The 16806-nt window shown below is 36.3% G+C and overlaps 1 protein-coding gene and 1 long non-coding RNA gene across 3 annotated transcripts in view; one reads left to right on the top strand and one right to left on the bottom strand.

The window, feature by feature from the left end:
- LOC128105778 (uncharacterized) overlaps positions 1–16806 on the top strand; it is a 159215-nt gene that overhangs the window by 41516 nt on the left and 100893 nt on the right. The gene's annotated exons all lie outside the window — the stretch shown is intronic.
- The window catches only part of Bche (butyrylcholinesterase), an 81284-nt gene continuing 76104 nt past the window's right edge, over positions 11627–16806 (bottom strand). The window contains exon 4 of the mRNA XM_052731080.1: positions 11627–16076. Within this exon, the coding sequence (XP_052587040.1) occupies positions 15952–16076 (125 nt within the window). The 3' untranslated portion in view covers positions 11627–15951. The remainder of the gene's footprint in view (positions 16077–16806) is intronic.

The raw sequence follows: 16806 nt of genomic DNA on the forward strand, positions 1-16806 counted from the left end.
TAGACAGAAAGAAGAAAGGGATAGGACATTGAGAATGTAAATGAGTGTGAAATATGAAAGCGATATACAATGTGGATGCATGAAAATTCAAAATATCACAAAACATAATTTCAAATGGCTAACATATGCTATTCAAAATAGAGAGGTGACTGGAGTTACAACTTAGGGTAGAAAACTTGTGGAATATGCACATAGCTCTAAGTTCTATCCATAATGTTACACACACACACACACACACACACACACACACACACACACACACACACACACACACACACACAAAATGATTAGCATAGCTTCAGTGTTTGTTTCTGCTTTTTAAAAATACTTATATTTTAGACAAGATTCATGTCTGTTTTCCAACTGACTAGGGATGTGCTTGAAGAGTCTTTGATCAAAATGGAAGATTTAATAATTTATCATAAGGAATATGGGCTTTATTTAAGTAATTACATTATAATCATTTGCAGAACACACAGCATTAGAATTATACCCTCAGGAAAATTTTTATTCTACCAACTGAGCTTCTGCATCTCCTTTTCCCTGTCTCATTTCAGTGTCCTACAATGTGCTGAGTTAATTAAACTAAAATTCTAATGGTTTTCAAATAATGTTTGCCTTCATACCACATATAACAATGCATTTTAAAACTCTGATGATTTCACTTCCAAAGCATATTCCATTTTCTTATCTCAATTCAATATTCTTGTCATTCAAAGCCAAATTATTGGAAAATTGAAGTAGCTCCCTTAATAGTTTTCCTGCACCTTCTAGGACTGTCTTTCCCATTATTCTGTTTGCCACATGGCAGGTACAATGAGGTCGAACGTCTAAATCACATTCCTTGTTCTTATTATCTTAACTGTTCTCCACTGATATTAGAATAAAAGACAAAGACCCTCTGTAATGCAACTTCATATGTTATCATTTTCCTATCCCATTTAAGAATTATCCTTTTCCTTAAATATATAAGAAGGTTTTTTGCCTTAGGATGTATGCTTATATATTTGCTTGACATGCTCATTATTTCCACTGTTACTGGAGATTTTGGGGCTACAACTTTGGTTTCAGCAGGCCCTGCACGCAAGCCTCAGTCTCCATTACACCAAATAGATAAAGAAGTAAGGTGACAAACAGAGAGAATGTATTTACTAAATGTGGAAAGATGGACAGATGAGGGGTTCTAGTACCCTTAAGCCTTTCTATAGGGTACTGATACATAGTTCAGTTTTAAAAAGAGAGCAATTGGTAGGCATAATTAAGCAGGCTTGGTCAAAGTGTGGTTCTACTCATTATTTCCACTCATTGTCTCACTTTAATTTTTTCAGGGTTGGTCCAGCCCTGCAAAATAGTCAGATAAAGTGTTCAGCTACTCATCTATTAGTAGCTGAGCAGCATCTCCCTTATAGATATTGTCTTCTTCTGAAAAGAAGAAGGTTCTGTTTTGAGAGGATTTTCTACTTTTGAATTCAATTTGACTCTGGTAGAAAGATTAAAGACAATAACTTATTTTTGTGAATTTTTCAAAAGTATAGAAGGTAGAGCTGGAGAGATGGTTTAGAAATTAGTAGCACTTGTTCTTGGAGATGACCAGTGTTTCACCAGGTCATAACTGCCCATAACCTCAGAATCAGGGAATAACCACATGCCCAGTGTTTCATCTCCAGCCAGGTCATAACTACCTATAATCCCAGATCCAGGGAATCTCATTCTGATGTCTTCTTCTGGTCTCTGAAGGTATCTTCATCCACATATATGTATGCTGACCACCATACACATTGTAAAATTACAATAAATCTTTAAAAGTAAAAATGAAAAAAGCAGAAAGACAGACACAAACTAAAGGCAGAGATGTAGAATTCCCTCCTGGTTTTTGGTTCCTCGTGGACCTGAGTGAGGAATCAGTATCAAAACAAACAAACAAACCAAACAAATAAACAAACAAAATCAGCTTCTAAATACCTATTTTGATTTTGACTAAGATTTTATTATTTAATTATAACTGTCTTAAGAGACATTTTAATGATCCCTACATATACCTTCAAGGCACACATGATCACAATATTCTACTAAATAAGATCTTGTTTGTGTGTAGGTTTTTTTTTTAATTTTTTATTTTTTGTATTTGGAAATTGAAATAACAAATGACCCCCAGAATGTAAAACAAGACATGACTTTCTTTATTGAACAAGTCTTTTTGTAAAGCAAAATAAGTCAACTCTAATATCTTATATATGAGCGTATATATTTATTGAGAAACTATGAAGGCAAGAATGAAAATTCTGCCTTCAAAATATATATTGCAGAGAGCAGAATCAAACATGTAATCTGATGAAAGATTGTGCTTAGATATGAAATTCTAATGTTTTTCCTCTGTTCACCATTGCTCATACCATATCAATAAAGAAAACGTAGCAAAAGTGTATGCAGAATAAAGGTTAATGGCATTGTGTCTTGTTTTTATGATAACTTCTGGTGCTTCTTTATTTTATGAAAGGCAGAAAGCTTATAAAATTAGGTTGGTCCTAACATCAATTATGACAAATAGTCAGATATTAATGGATACAAATTGTAAAGGAACTTTTAAATACTAAACAAATAAGTGAATATAAGTTGTGTTTTCTTTCAAGGACTCCTATTGGCTGATTTTCTTTCCTGTACACAGTCTTTGGTTGTGATTCCAGAGGTGTCTACCACTGAGCATGCAAGAGCCATTTGAGGCTGGAATTGTCAGAGGCAGGTGTTGCCAGCTATTTAAGAATGTCGGAAGAGCTCTCGCCAAAGATACACTTTTTAATAGCTCTGTCTTCCTATGTCCTTCAAGACTAGTTGACTTCCCATTGCTCAAAGCATCAGTGTAAGTAATCTGAGATAGGAAAATCTTGGATGCCAATTTTTATCATAACCTGTTTCATCCATCTTGATGCTAATTAATACTTACAGAGCCCACAGCACTAGCATTTAGCTATGTATGAATTTTTCTGTGAGAATAGTCAAACAAGTTTGGCTCCTATAGCAATTAATTTTTATTATGAATAAGTAATATATGTAAATAGTACTAAGTATAAAAGGATCTACAAGATAGGACAGGAGAAATCCATCATACGTCCATTCTTTACCATAGCCAATAGGATAGAAGCATCAACTGTTCCACTTTTTAGATACATTTACCAGGGACAGACTAGGCATATACAGCACATAAACCCTCCACATTGTTTTTTAAGTAGAAATTCTAAAGCACTTATAATAGTGACATTATTTTTTTTCAGACAGTCTAGAAGACTTTCCAGATCAATCTATAGAGTTCGCTAACTACTCTATGGTGTCTGTCCTAGATTATGAGTGACCCAGATTAACTTCATTTCTTTTCAATTAGTGCATATTTTAGATTATTTTTTATATCTTCCTAATAAAACAAAAAATATCAATACAGTCTATCCACATTTCTGGAATGTAAAGTACTCGAACACTTTGCTCTGATAAACAATATTCCTTCAGTTCACAGACTAAAATATTTATTTAATATATCTTTTTTTCTTGAATTTCATCTAATTATTTTTATATATGACATTGCACTTTTCAGGTTATATTGAAGTGCTGAACTTCATTTCTTTCTAAAAAGATAATATATTACTTTTAGCTATCTTATATAACTTTCTTCTCTTTCGTTTTACCTATTTCTTTATATTTAGGTGTGTGCCTGTGTGAGCTTGCGCATGCACTCGCGCGCGCGCGCGCGCGTGTGTGTGTGTGTGTGTGTGTGTGTGTGTGTGTGTGTGTGTGTATTGAGATGTGAACATGAGTACAGGTACTTAGGGAGGCCTGAATCTGGAATTAAAAGGTGATGGAAACTGAACAGTATGGGTGTTTAGATAAAACCCAAATTCCTTTCAAATTTTACATGCTCTTAACTGCTCAGACATCATTCCAACCCCATTATTTCTTTTATTTTCAAGTATCATATTTTATTATTTTAAGCCACGCTTCTGTCACTTATATTGATCCTAATGTGGGTTTCATCACTGAGAACCGAGAGCATTTTTACTTATTGATTTCTTGTGCTCTGCTGTCTGTTATCTCTGATGTCCTTCTTGAATTTTAACACCATGTTTCAAACAACCACTAGACAAATGTCATTTATTGTTCGGTTCTTAAGGTACCCTTATTTAAGGTTAATAAACAATAGAATTGGTCACAATAGTCGTTCTTTTCTTCTTATCTTTTTTTTTCAAAGTCTGAGCCTATAGCTTCATTCATATTTCTAAGCAAGTGCACCATCACTGAGTGACATCTTGCCTTTGTGTTTTTAAGCAGCATCTGTTACTTAGCTGTTCAGGTTTACCTGGAACTTGTGGTCTGGTTCTCCTGCACATTCAGAACCACAGATATGTGCCACCATGACTGGAATTAGTCTCAATTTATATTGTTCTTCTACATAGATTTTATTTTCTAGTGATTGGTTTAGTGTTTATTCTGTAATATCCTATGCTTTCCTTTGTCTCCTCTAGCACTTTCCTGCAAATGCTATGCTAAATAATAACAGATTTTTAAACACTGGTCAACATATAAATGTAACAGTAGCATTGGAGGTCTGTTAAGAAATGCTACTTACTTCCAGTAAAAAGAACCCAATCTAACTCTGTGTGGAAACATGCCATTATCTACTTCCTTAAAAGTTAATACAGGTTGAACTCAGTCCCCAGGGGAGTCTTTGCCCTGGAGGAGATGGGAATGGGTGGTGGGCTAGGAGGAAGGTGGGGGGGGGCAGGAGGGGGAAGGACAAGGGAATCCGTGGCTGATATGTAAAATTAAATTTAATTATAAAATTTAAAAAAAAAGAAAGAGAAAAAAAATAATACAGTTGGGGAACCCATCATTTTTGCTAAAGGACCACCAAGTATGAAGGCTGATTCAATTTAAGCAAATAGTAAAGAAATGAGAGGAACAATTTTTTGTTTAATGAAATAATGTACTTTTCCTTCCCAGAACACTTGCTTTCTATGTAGCCTAACCTCAGCAATGTTGTTGTCTGTCTGGTTTTCTGAGTCCTCAGACCAAAAAAAAGAAAAAAGAAAAAAAAATGCAGCTTTTTTAAAAAATTTTTAATTTTTTCAGATGCTTGTCAAAGCCTGGGCATGTTTTCCTGGACACACTGGCTTTCACACTGTTTTTCTAAGCTACCCCGCCCCTTTCTGCCATGCCATTGATTACAAAGAGCAGTTGTTTTTCTCTTCCTTTTCTCTATCTCACCACTCTGGGCAATTGGCAAACCATGCAGCTTCATAGTGCTATTTCCCCTGTCTCCCGCCTTCGGCTCTAATAAAATTACCCTTAGAAGTTCTTCTGAGTCTACTCTTATGTACTTTATTAACAAGTTTAAGAACACTAAGAATGGAACTCAATTTCTTCAGTAGTTTGTGGCACTCCAAACAGGACTCTGAAATTTTCAATAACAGATACATATTATAATAAATATTCCAGGGTTCATGAATACAACATAAAGAAATGAAATTCTCAGCAGAAGTGTTAGTTGAAGAAGGATAGAAGGACAGGGAAAATAATAGGGAATAGAAGAGATTCTATTACTCTTGAGTTTGTTGGAAGTTTCTTAGCAATTGAGTTAAAATTTTTACTAAACTTAACAAAATTTGTTATAAAGATTGCCTACATCGACTTTGGTGCAACAGGGGGTCTCTGTTCTTTTTGTTACTGTGGCCTGGACCTGAGCAGCTGGAGTCTGTTCAAGCTGGTATGGTTTGTGCCTGTTCTGACTGGTGTTGCTTGCACAGGCTCTGGCTAGTGTGGCCCACTCCTTAGTGGTGGAAGTCCACCTGTGGGGGAGGGGGCAGGGTCCAATAGTAGAGCAGTGATGAAGCAGGATGGTGTGGGCTGTGGGAGGAGTCTTGGGATACAGAATCCAGGAAGTGGGACAATTCCACCTGCAAGTGGGTCACTCACCACTTCTGGCTAGTGTGGCCTGCTCCTGAGTGGTGAAATCTGCTAGGATTGGTGACTGGGCTCACCTGCAAGGCTGACAAGCTGGGATGGCAAGGCGAGGAGAAAGGTTCCCAGGGAACAGCTCCAACTACGTCAAGTTTCACCCTTTATGTGATCATTCTTTGACCTCACTGTGGTGATAAGCATCGAAGTGTTTCACTCAGCATCTTGTGCAAAACAGCCTTTGTTCTATAGCACAGAGATGTTCAGAAATTAGGATGTCCTTATCTTATCTAGAACCCACAGCTCACTCTACATATATGCTTGTATTTATATTTGCACACTTCCTCTGAGTGTACAAACAGAAGCTATGTATTATATGTAAAAAAATCAAAATCTCAATACTATCACACTTGTTTTGTGAAGAGTTTCATAGAATTGAGAGGAACGTATATTAATAGTACTATTATAAATTCAAACAGGCATTCACTTACTTAAGAAAGCAACTAAAAGATTTTTCTCAGCAATGAAAAGAATGGTTTATCTTTCATGAAGCAAATACGTTACTAAAATTGTTGGTAAACTTCAGGTGTACTATCGTGAGTAACTCAATGGAAAAGTTGTTCTAGAAAGTACTGGAAATAACCAATGAATCTTAACAGAAGCATAAACACCAAGCAACATCTCTGTGCTGCAATGCCAGCCCTGTTTAGTCCACATCTACATTAAGTCCAGACATAAATGCCATTTGTCTTGACTGTATTTCCTGATCACAGGCCAAATTTCCTAATTAATATCCCTAATTAAATCATATTTCTAATCATATAATCCCCTAGACTCTACTCTCACTTAACCCAGAGCATTCTTGGAGTCTTTCTTGAGTGTTTAGCGATACTTAAGAAGATCTAATTCAAATTCTCATTTCTCATCAGAAACCTGTCTAGCCAATAAACCTGACTTTCTCAGAAGATTTAAACTCTATTCAACCAGTTTTCTTAGGTGGAGAATGCTGCATCTGTTTTCTATGCCCCCTCTCTTGGCAAGTCCTACTATCAGTTGTTTAGAGATATTGATAACATAGCACCTCTAGTTCCTTTAAAGGCCACTACAAGTTGTAACTACCATCCTCTGCTGTTGTTTGTTTTTTGCTCTTGGGGGGGCCTGCCACTCAGCTCCCAAATAAATCACACAGCGAGGCTTATTCTTAATTATGAAGGCTGGGCCTTAGCTTGGTTTGTTTCTTGACAGCTTTCCTTAACTTAACTTATCCCATCTCTCTTTGGCCTCTGGGCTTTTCCCATTCTCTTACTTCTGTAAATTTTACTCTTACTCCATGGCTTGCTGTGTAGCTGGGTGGCTGGCCCCTGGAGTCCTCCTCCTTCTATGCCTACTTTGCTCCTCCCAGATTGTTCCCTACCTATCCTTTCTCCTGCCTTGCTATTAGCTGTTTAGCTCTTTATTAGACTATCAGGTGTTTTGGACAGGCACAGTAACGCAGCTTCATAGTTAAACAAGTGCAGCATAAACAAAAGCAACACACCTTTAAATAATATTCTCCAACAATCCTCTCTTGTCTGAATAGGTCAAAAGTTTCCCCAACTCCCATATTGGCCCTCCTGTAGTATAGTCCTCCAGGAGTCAGTGTGATCCTTCTAAAATAAATATTCTTACTTATGTGTTCAAAACTTGACAGTGGCTTCCAATCTACACTTCTCACCCCCTGCCCTCATCTTTTACCATCATATTTTAGTTCTCCCAGGAGGCCTCACTTGGTATTTCACCCATGCTTGTATGACTTAGTACCTTCATTGTCATTTGTCCATTTATCAGATAGAACTTGCCCCACTACAAATCGCTACTTGCAGTTTGCCAAAACTATATTTATTCATGGATTAATGTTATATAATTAAAAAACTCTCTGTCTTGTGTTTATGTATCTCATGTCACTAAAATATGGGCAACAAGAGAGAAAAAGCTTTTCTGTTGTGAACACCGCTGTGGGGGAAGTGCCTAAAATACGATTTTAAAAAAAAAGAACAGCAGCTAGATGAAAGGTGAAAATATGTTCAGTCTGTCCTATGTCATATTTTGAAGGACATGTGTAAGCTTTATTCTAAAGCATAGTCATTTAGTGATATGCATATACAGAAATCAGGAATGAAGTTAGATATAGTCAGTGTAGTTAGTGTTGCACGAATCCTAAGTGGTCTTATAATAAAAACCCAGAGCCAGATATCAAGGTGAAAGCTGAAAGATCAGAGAAACAGAACAAGCCACAGCCACTACCTCTTACCACACCAACTCCTAAGCCTGAAAGAGCATGAGTTGTTCCTGTCTCCTCCCCGCCTTATATTCCTTTCTCTGCCCAGCCATATCACTTCCTGTCTCAACCTTCCTAGTGCTAGGATTAAAGGTGTGTGATTTCAAGTGCTGGAATTAAGGGTGTGTGCCACCACTGCCTGGCTCTGTTTCTCTTTTAGACTGGATTAATCTCATGTAGCCCAGTGTGGCCTTGAACACACAGAAATCCAGACAGATCTCTGCCTCTGCCTCCCTAATGCTAGAATTAAAGGTGTGTGCCAACACTGCCTGGCCTCTATGTATAACTCTGTGATTAGCTCTGTCCTCTGATCTTCAGGCAAGCTTTATTTCCTAGATTACAAATAATATATCACCACAAGTTAGATTTTTTTGATATGTTTATTTTTTCAAAGAATATATATTTGGAAGTGAATCCCTATGTAATTGGCATTTTTATAGAAAAGAAGTGATTGTAACATAGATAAAAATGACTTTCCCAGTCATAGTCTCCACTGCCATGACAAAACATAATGAAGAAAAAAAAAACTAATTTTGGAGGAAGGGTTTATTTTGCTTGCATATCTGTGGTCACCATCTTTTGAGGAATGACAAGGGCAATCTCAAGATGGAAATCTGGAAGCGGGAGTCAAAGCAGTATCTATGGAGGAACACTACTTTAAAGACTTCCTCCCATGCTTCCTCATGCTGCTCTCTGATATCATTCAGGACCACTTACCCAGGGGTGGCACTGCCCATGGGGAGCCGAGCCCTCTCACCTCCACATCAATCATTAGTAAGGAAAATGCACCACACACTTGTCTACACACTAATCTTGTAGAGGCTTCTGGAACAGTCCTTAAAATCTGGTTGACTGGTGTAAATGTAAGAGAAAGTGTCCCAAAGGGCTCCATCACTGAAATTATCAGGAGGTTAGTTACAGTGAACACATTTTCCTAGAGTCAACATCCTGTGAATAGGCATGGTAACAGTGAGCTGATGTATCAAATACTTATCATTAGGACCTTAGTATATAACAGATTAAGTTTGTGTTCTTAAATGAAAGGCAATAGTAAAAGTTAGCCTAAAAATGTAGGTAAAGGAAGGGACATTAAACCTTAGAATATTTTACAGCACTAAAGTAATATACATGAGATTGCATAATATAATGTGACTGTGTCAAACAAATATGTAACACCTTATATACTCTGGGACTTGAAGCTGCCCTCATTCGAGTATCTTTAGTGTGTATCAGGATAAGTAAATGGTGCTTTTCTAGCTAGCTGTTATACCCAATTAACAAAGGGAGAGCATTGTACTCAATGCATGTGTTTGAAATTTTTTGCAACATGAAACATGAGAAGGAACAGTGCAATGCTAACTTCTTACTTAGTATTTTGCACACGATTTCAAAGAGATATCTCCAAGGGAGATTATTAAATTTTTATCTTTCATGATTATGTGGAAATGATAATTCACCTACCAAGCAGAACATTATACACACAGTTAGTTTAAAATTGAAATGCCACTGCAGATGTTAGCATTTGAGTTTTCATTCACTTATTTCCTTAAAAAAAGATAACAATTTCCAAATTATCACATTACAGTGTTGTAAAGAAAGAACACAAAAGAAAAGAACATTGCCTAAAGTAAAGAAGATGATGTTCAGGAACCCCTGGAAAGAAAGGATCCTCTAAAACTAAATAAACTGAGGCAATAGACTAATGACATATGGGGAAACAGCTAAGTCCTATTTTGGATATACTAAAACATCTTTCTGGAAGTCCTATTTAAGAACAGAATGCTATTTCAAATGCAAAATTAAATGCAGTTCCTACAGAAAGGTTCTTGCCAGTGAAGATCTCTAGGCATAGGTAAGATAGACTAGCTTCATAATATAGATGTAAACATATGCCCGGAGCTTACCACTGATCCCTAGATTGTCACTCAAGGATCTTGAGTTATTTCTCTGCATTAGTGGGAGAAAATAAGAAAAGAAACAATACAAACAACCACCAAAAATACATGGACGAGAACAAGAAAGGAACAGAGGAAAAGAAAAGAAACCCAAGTAACTAGCATGTTTGTTAGCAGCAGTCAATCAGGAAAACCATATAACCATGAAAATGTGAATTTGATTCAGAGAAGAAAAGAAAAACACAAAACAAAGCATAAACCCAGAAAGTATTAAGAAGTACTGAAATGTAAAACTGGTGTTCACATTAACAGTTATGTAAATCATCTGACTGTAGTCTAGTAGATAGTGGGAAAAGTTCACTCAAAAACTGGACTCTACTGCTCTTTTCAACGGATTGTCAAAGGAAACACAATTTCTGAAAGATGTCTGCTGCAGGTGATTGTTTTTTCTAGTACATGATGATGGGAAATTGTTAAAACTAGGGTGGACCTGGGCCCTCTCAAGAGGTGTTCGATTTGGGATTTTGTTTATTATTAAAGTAAAACTTGAGCTAAAGGTAAAGGGCAAAGATGACTTTATTGGAGACTACTGAATTAAAAGAGAGACATTGAACAAAAGACTCCGAGGTTTGGCTGGGCGGTGGTGGTGCACGCCTTTAATCCCAGCACTCGGGAGGCAGAGCAAGGCGGATCTCTGTGAGTTCGAGGCCAGCCTGGTCTCCAAAGCGAGTTCCAGGAAAGGCGCAAAGCTACACAGAGAAACCCTGTCTCGAAAAACCGAAAAAAAAAGGAAAGTGCTGAGGCGATCCAGTGGGATGGCACCGAAGGATGGAGAAGGCTGACCCACAGGTTGTACAATGCTCAGGGAGGACTTCCTGTGATTATATAACCTACTAAGGTAATCTGTGTCCTTCAAAGTCCAATGTTGGCCTTCTCACTCTTGGATGCAGAGATAGGAGCAACTTCTAATGTTTCCACTTCAGAGTGATGATTCCCAGGATCTTAAGAAAGACAACATTCCCTGGGTGGCAAAACTCAGAAACAGCTGGGGGAAAATTTGTATACTTCTATATGAGGTCAGCAGAACTTTTAAAACTATTTTCTCTCAATTAGTTAATAAATAAAATATTCAATGACATCAGCATGTGTTGATGACATATCAAAATGTTTGCTACAGTTGCCACATCTGCCTCTAATGTAACATATGTGAGAATCATTGTGTATTTATGTTTTATAACTATATGAATATATATAATGACTATATATTTCATAATAAAATTTTACACTAATTGTAATGCTCAGTTAGATGACTATCTTGTGATCATCATACTCTTTTTCTCATTTTCTATCTTCTACCATTTGGAGCGATTTAGTAAGTATGATGGATGTTAAGAGTCTCTTTGTATAAATGGATATGTATTCATACATGAACACTGCTTTTCTCTTACCGTAATAAAATACCATGACCAAGGGAACTTATAGAAGGAAGCATTTATTTGGGCTTATGATTCCAGAGGGATAACAGTCCCCAGTGGGAAGCCTGGTAGCAAGCAGCAGGCATGGTGGCTGTAACAGGAAACTGAGAGCTTAGGTCTTCAAACACAAGCACAAAGCAGAAAGGGTGAACTAGAGGTATGATGAGGTTATATAATCTCAAAGCCTATCCACAGTGACACACCTCCTCCAGCAAAGTTGTACCCCTTAAGCCTCCCAAACAACACCATCAACTGATGACTAAGTGTTCAAATAGCTGAGCCTGTGTGTGTGTGTGTGGGGGGGGGGGATTCTCATTCAAACCACTATATTATCTCACCTGAGAAAGTTGTCTCCCCACTCTTATAAGAATATACACCACAAACACATCCCTCCTAGTATTGCTCTCTCCATCCTTGAATGAGAGACGTGGCCCTGTATTGTACACAGAACTCAAAATTACCTTCCTTAAAGGGAATGCTAGGCAAGACAATACAGATGTCCCTTGGTGCCTACTAATTGTTATCTGTAGACCTTTAAGGAGACTAAGAATGGCCCGAGTAGTGAGGTCTGTGAGGGGCACTACATTATTAAAAAAATTAATGAACTTTCCATTTCATTCAAGTAGAGGTCAAGGGAATGCTCGTGAGAATGGATCTTAAAGGTGTAGGATTGTGGTAGAAGGAACACAAAACTGGATCAGGCTGTGATTATTGATATAGACCCTCTTTGTGGTGATTCTGGGGTTAATATGGAAGTTTTCACAGTTAATAAAGGAGTACCAAAGGTTTATATGATTGGTAGGCTGATGTGGTTCTGAAATGATATTCTACTTAGAGGGATCTGGATATGCCTGCTGCATCTTGGCCTATTGTTGATGAGACTCTAGGCTTTGGAATGTTGGAGTAGATAATCTGTGCAAAATCTCTTCCTTCCCTGGCATAAGGCCAAGAATACATGCCTTTCACTACAGAAAATGGTGAACGGCTGACATGGAATATATAACACAGAAAACACTAAGGCAGGCACCGGCAGATTTGAAAAGCTTTGTTGTTGCTCTTTTTCTTGTGTCAGATCTTAGGATTGAAGATGCTGCTGCTCAGTGGATAAATTAATCATAATGGGTTTAACTGAGCCCCTGAGTTGCAGAGGTCAGGTGGCATCATTGAATTGTCAAAGTTAAGACAAGACTAGGTATTGGAATGGGCAGCACAGACAAAGCAATGAGTGTAAAGGTCTGACCCATAGGAACCTTTGGTACTGGCTAATGAAACATGGTGCTTCTAGGAACAAAACAGATAGAAGCCTGTTAAGCGTTTGTTTCATCTATGGAAGTGGAAAAACTCTAGAACAAATACAAAAAAGGATAAATTGGGTTGTCGCAATAAGGCGTCTCTGCCTGTCAATTTCTAGACCTGAGCCAGTTAGAAAACCTAGAACTCCTTGAATGAAGGGAAGGTCAGGATCCCCTGAGTTAGGATTGTGTTAGAATATTGAAGAGTTTTATTGTTAATCTTTCTCCTGCCCTTTTATAGAAGGACCTATGGCATTTTACTAGAGTAACTATGCATTGAGGAAAAATAAACAATTAGATTTGCATAGCCTATTGGATATTTGTTTTTAATTGACATAGATTCTAGGAAACTCGTAAAAGTAAGCTGCTTGATAAGGGTGAAGGAAATAAAAAAACAGATAGTAGAGAAATATAGTTATAAATATTGGCCAATATTCAGTTGCAGAAATTATTGTAATTGATATGAATTTCTGTCTTATTATGCAAAGAACATGTTTGCATGTATACACTGATATTTGCATTTTCTTCCCTCTGTTTTTTTTTATCATGCATTGTAATATCAATTGAGATAATATCATTGGTTAAGTGTTGTAAATCTGTGTTATCATATTTAAGTTGAAAGACACAAAAGACTAAGCATTCTTCAAGGGACTTTGTTCACTATTCTAAAATAGATAATACATTTATAGTTGTGCATGGGACAGTTATAGAATGTTAGGTGTAATTATGACCTGATTATTGCTTTCATTTGGAAATTAAGCATTACTTAAGGAAATGTGCCTGTATATCATGCTGACAAGGGATGGATTTGTAATGCCTAATTTCGGTGTTATCTTGATGGTATCTGGAGTCAACTGATTTGCAAGCTTCAGGACATTCCTGAGTGATTTTCTAAATCAGGGAATTTGAAACTGGAAGACCCATCCTAAATGTGTGATGCACCTTCTGGTAGTAGCTCATATGAAAGGACATGGAAGAAGGAAATTTTGCATTTTACCTGAGTGGCCTAATTCTTGCAGGTAAGTTAATCTATCCTGTTGATGTAACATCCCTTCCCTAGTATTAGAACCTACTTCTTTGGGATTTCAAAGTAGACTCAAGGCCAGAAGCTCTGGAGGATTTCTCCAGGCTTCCTCACCTGAGTAGGAATGCTGAGCCTTCCAGTCTTGTATATTGAACACCATCTATATTCTAGGCCTCTCTAGTGTGAGGCAGCCATTATTGAACTGCTAATACAGAACCCCTAAGTCACCCAAATAAATTCCTTTCTAATATATGTATTCATTTTATCTCTTCCTTAAAAGAACCCTAATACATATTTGTATGCATTTTTAGATCTGATGATGGAATTCTCTTTATTCTTTGGCAGTGTAGAAGGATTGTAAATAATGCTTTACATTCAGTACATTTAGGTAAATCCTCTTTCATCCTACATACTCTCCTTTGCAAACAAATTTATAAAGAGAACTGGTGCCATTGAGCACAGTATAGACAACCAGGCTATGAAATTTCACTAACTATTGATTTTGTTGTCTTCTTCAGCAATGTGTAGATTGTCCTACATATTAGGCATTAGTATAATTGTGTCACTTAATAATTATCCAAGAAATTATCAGATTGACAAGAATTTAATTACTTCACTTTTTAAATTATCCCGTCTTTATAATCTTCAGCATACTATTTTTCAAAAATTAGAATATATAACGAGGATAGTTTTTAAAGAAATGAGACGGCCGGGCGGTGGTGTCGCACGCCTTTAATCCCAGCACTCGGGAGGCAGAGCCAGGCGGATCTCTGTGAGTTCGAGGCCAGCCTGGGCTACCAAGTGAGTTGCAGGACAGGCGCAAAGCTACACAGAGAAACCCTGTCTCGAAAAACCAAAAAAAAAAAAAAAAGAATTTAAAGAAATGAGACTTATTACTTTAGTCTGTATAAATCAAAATTTGAACTCTAACCCACTAAAATTTACACTTTGCAATATATCAATAATTGATCAAAATAATGTTCTAACTGCCTGGATTAGCTCCACTTATTCTTTTATAATCTAAGACTTACTTATTATTTGTCATATTTTGAGACATGGACCAAAACATTCACCTAAATAACATGACAGCTATATGACTTGGTTTAATGCTATACTAACAATTCTTCATGTATTGACCCTAGAGAGGACTGATGTGATGTGGAGTTTAGATTCACATACACTTATTTCATGAATAATTTTTAAAAAATTATTTGTTTCACTTGTGAATCTGTTAAAGGTACAACATCCAAGAATTCCTATACATTGATTTCTGCTGTCCACCCCACACCACAGTGTGGAGGCAACGGATTCTCTTTTAGGAGTCCTGTGTTTTCTTTGGCTGTGGAATTCTTGGATAGGACCTGCTTCATATGACAAGTCATACTCAGGAAATGATGCCTGAAGTGTGGTTTCTTATGCACGGTAGCAAGTTGGTTTGATTTTCAACAGTACATGAAATTCCAGAGTTTGTGCTAGTCATATCTTACTTCATTGTAACCTTTCCCAGATATCATGGCTCTTATTTTTATATTCTCCCTTGGCTCTCTATATATGAGTAGCCAATTTTTCACTAGATTTGTAAATAAATTATAGGAAACACTAATATAAACTGTAACATCAGTGTTTCAAAATCTGATTCCATTTTTTAAGATACTTTTATATATGTGGTTTATATAATACAGGAGTGAATTAAAAATAGAGTATGTACCTTTTAGGTAAAAACAGTAATGTTATTCAGGAAAGTAAGAGCAAAACAGCATGTTGTATTAATATAGACCTAATTAATTCTCAAAGTTTATATTCTGAAAATTAATAAAACAACTTCTAGTGACTTGGCTCTGAAACATTAGGTAAAATACTAAGTGAAAGATGTGAGGAATCAATATTCTCCTCTGGCAATTCTCCTTTGGTTGTATAATAGCATTCTTGGTATATGCGAAGAGAGCTACTGGTATTGTTGCTTTCATCTACAGGAAAATGGACATTCTAGAAAGGGTGAATCTATTAATTAGAGACCCATACAACTCTCTTTCTTGCTAGTGTAATCGTTAAATTGATTTCTCCAGTCCATCATGTAATTGCTCCAACGATGCAATCCTGCTTTCCACTCTTGTTCTGTTTCATCAATATTTCCTGTAAAACATGGAATACATTGCATTAATCTAAAGTTTAATCTCTGTTTATATTACTTGAAAAATTATTCTAATTATAGATGACATTTTCTGCAAGTGCGCAGCATAGCAAGGCTTTATTTTTCATTATGTATTATCAACTTCTATAACTGCTGGAAAAGCTTTTAATAAACTTTTATACAGTATATTAAATAATGCAACTAAAATGTGTATAAAATGAAAATAAAGTGAAAATATACATTGTATTGTGTCAATTTATATTGTATGTTCTTTCATTATTTTCTCAGAAGACATGCAGATATTACTTCTATTAATGAACACTTTAAGCATTACAAAAACTTCATAATACAAAACTTACCCACACACAGACACTAGGGTATTATCTTCAGATGAAGTAATTATATATGTAAATATTTACTGATATATAAAGAGAATTTTGTAATTATCATTCCATAGAGATTTTTACACTCATTAAAATACATTTTCATTCCATATGATGCTCAGTTGTTTACAGTGTTGACCATAAGAAGGCAGTTTAATATTTCCTTTGTAAACAGAAAGATAACTAAGAAGACCTTTAAGTAGTTTGTGAGTCATATGTAGTTTTATCTGATGTTTATACCATTAATCATTTTTCCACATGTATATATTTATTTGTGTGAAAGAAAAAAGTAACTTTAAAAAACAGAGTGTCTAAGAGGATACACTACAAGCATTTAGAAAAATGAAAA

This window comes from Peromyscus californicus, unplaced genomic scaffold (genome assembly GCF_007827085.1).
Source record: "Peromyscus californicus insignis strain IS unplaced genomic scaffold, ASM782708v3 Scaffold_9__1_contigs__length_137607984, whole genome shotgun sequence".
In the NCBI taxonomy this organism is placed as follows: domain Eukaryota; kingdom Metazoa; phylum Chordata; class Mammalia; order Rodentia; family Cricetidae; genus Peromyscus; species Peromyscus californicus.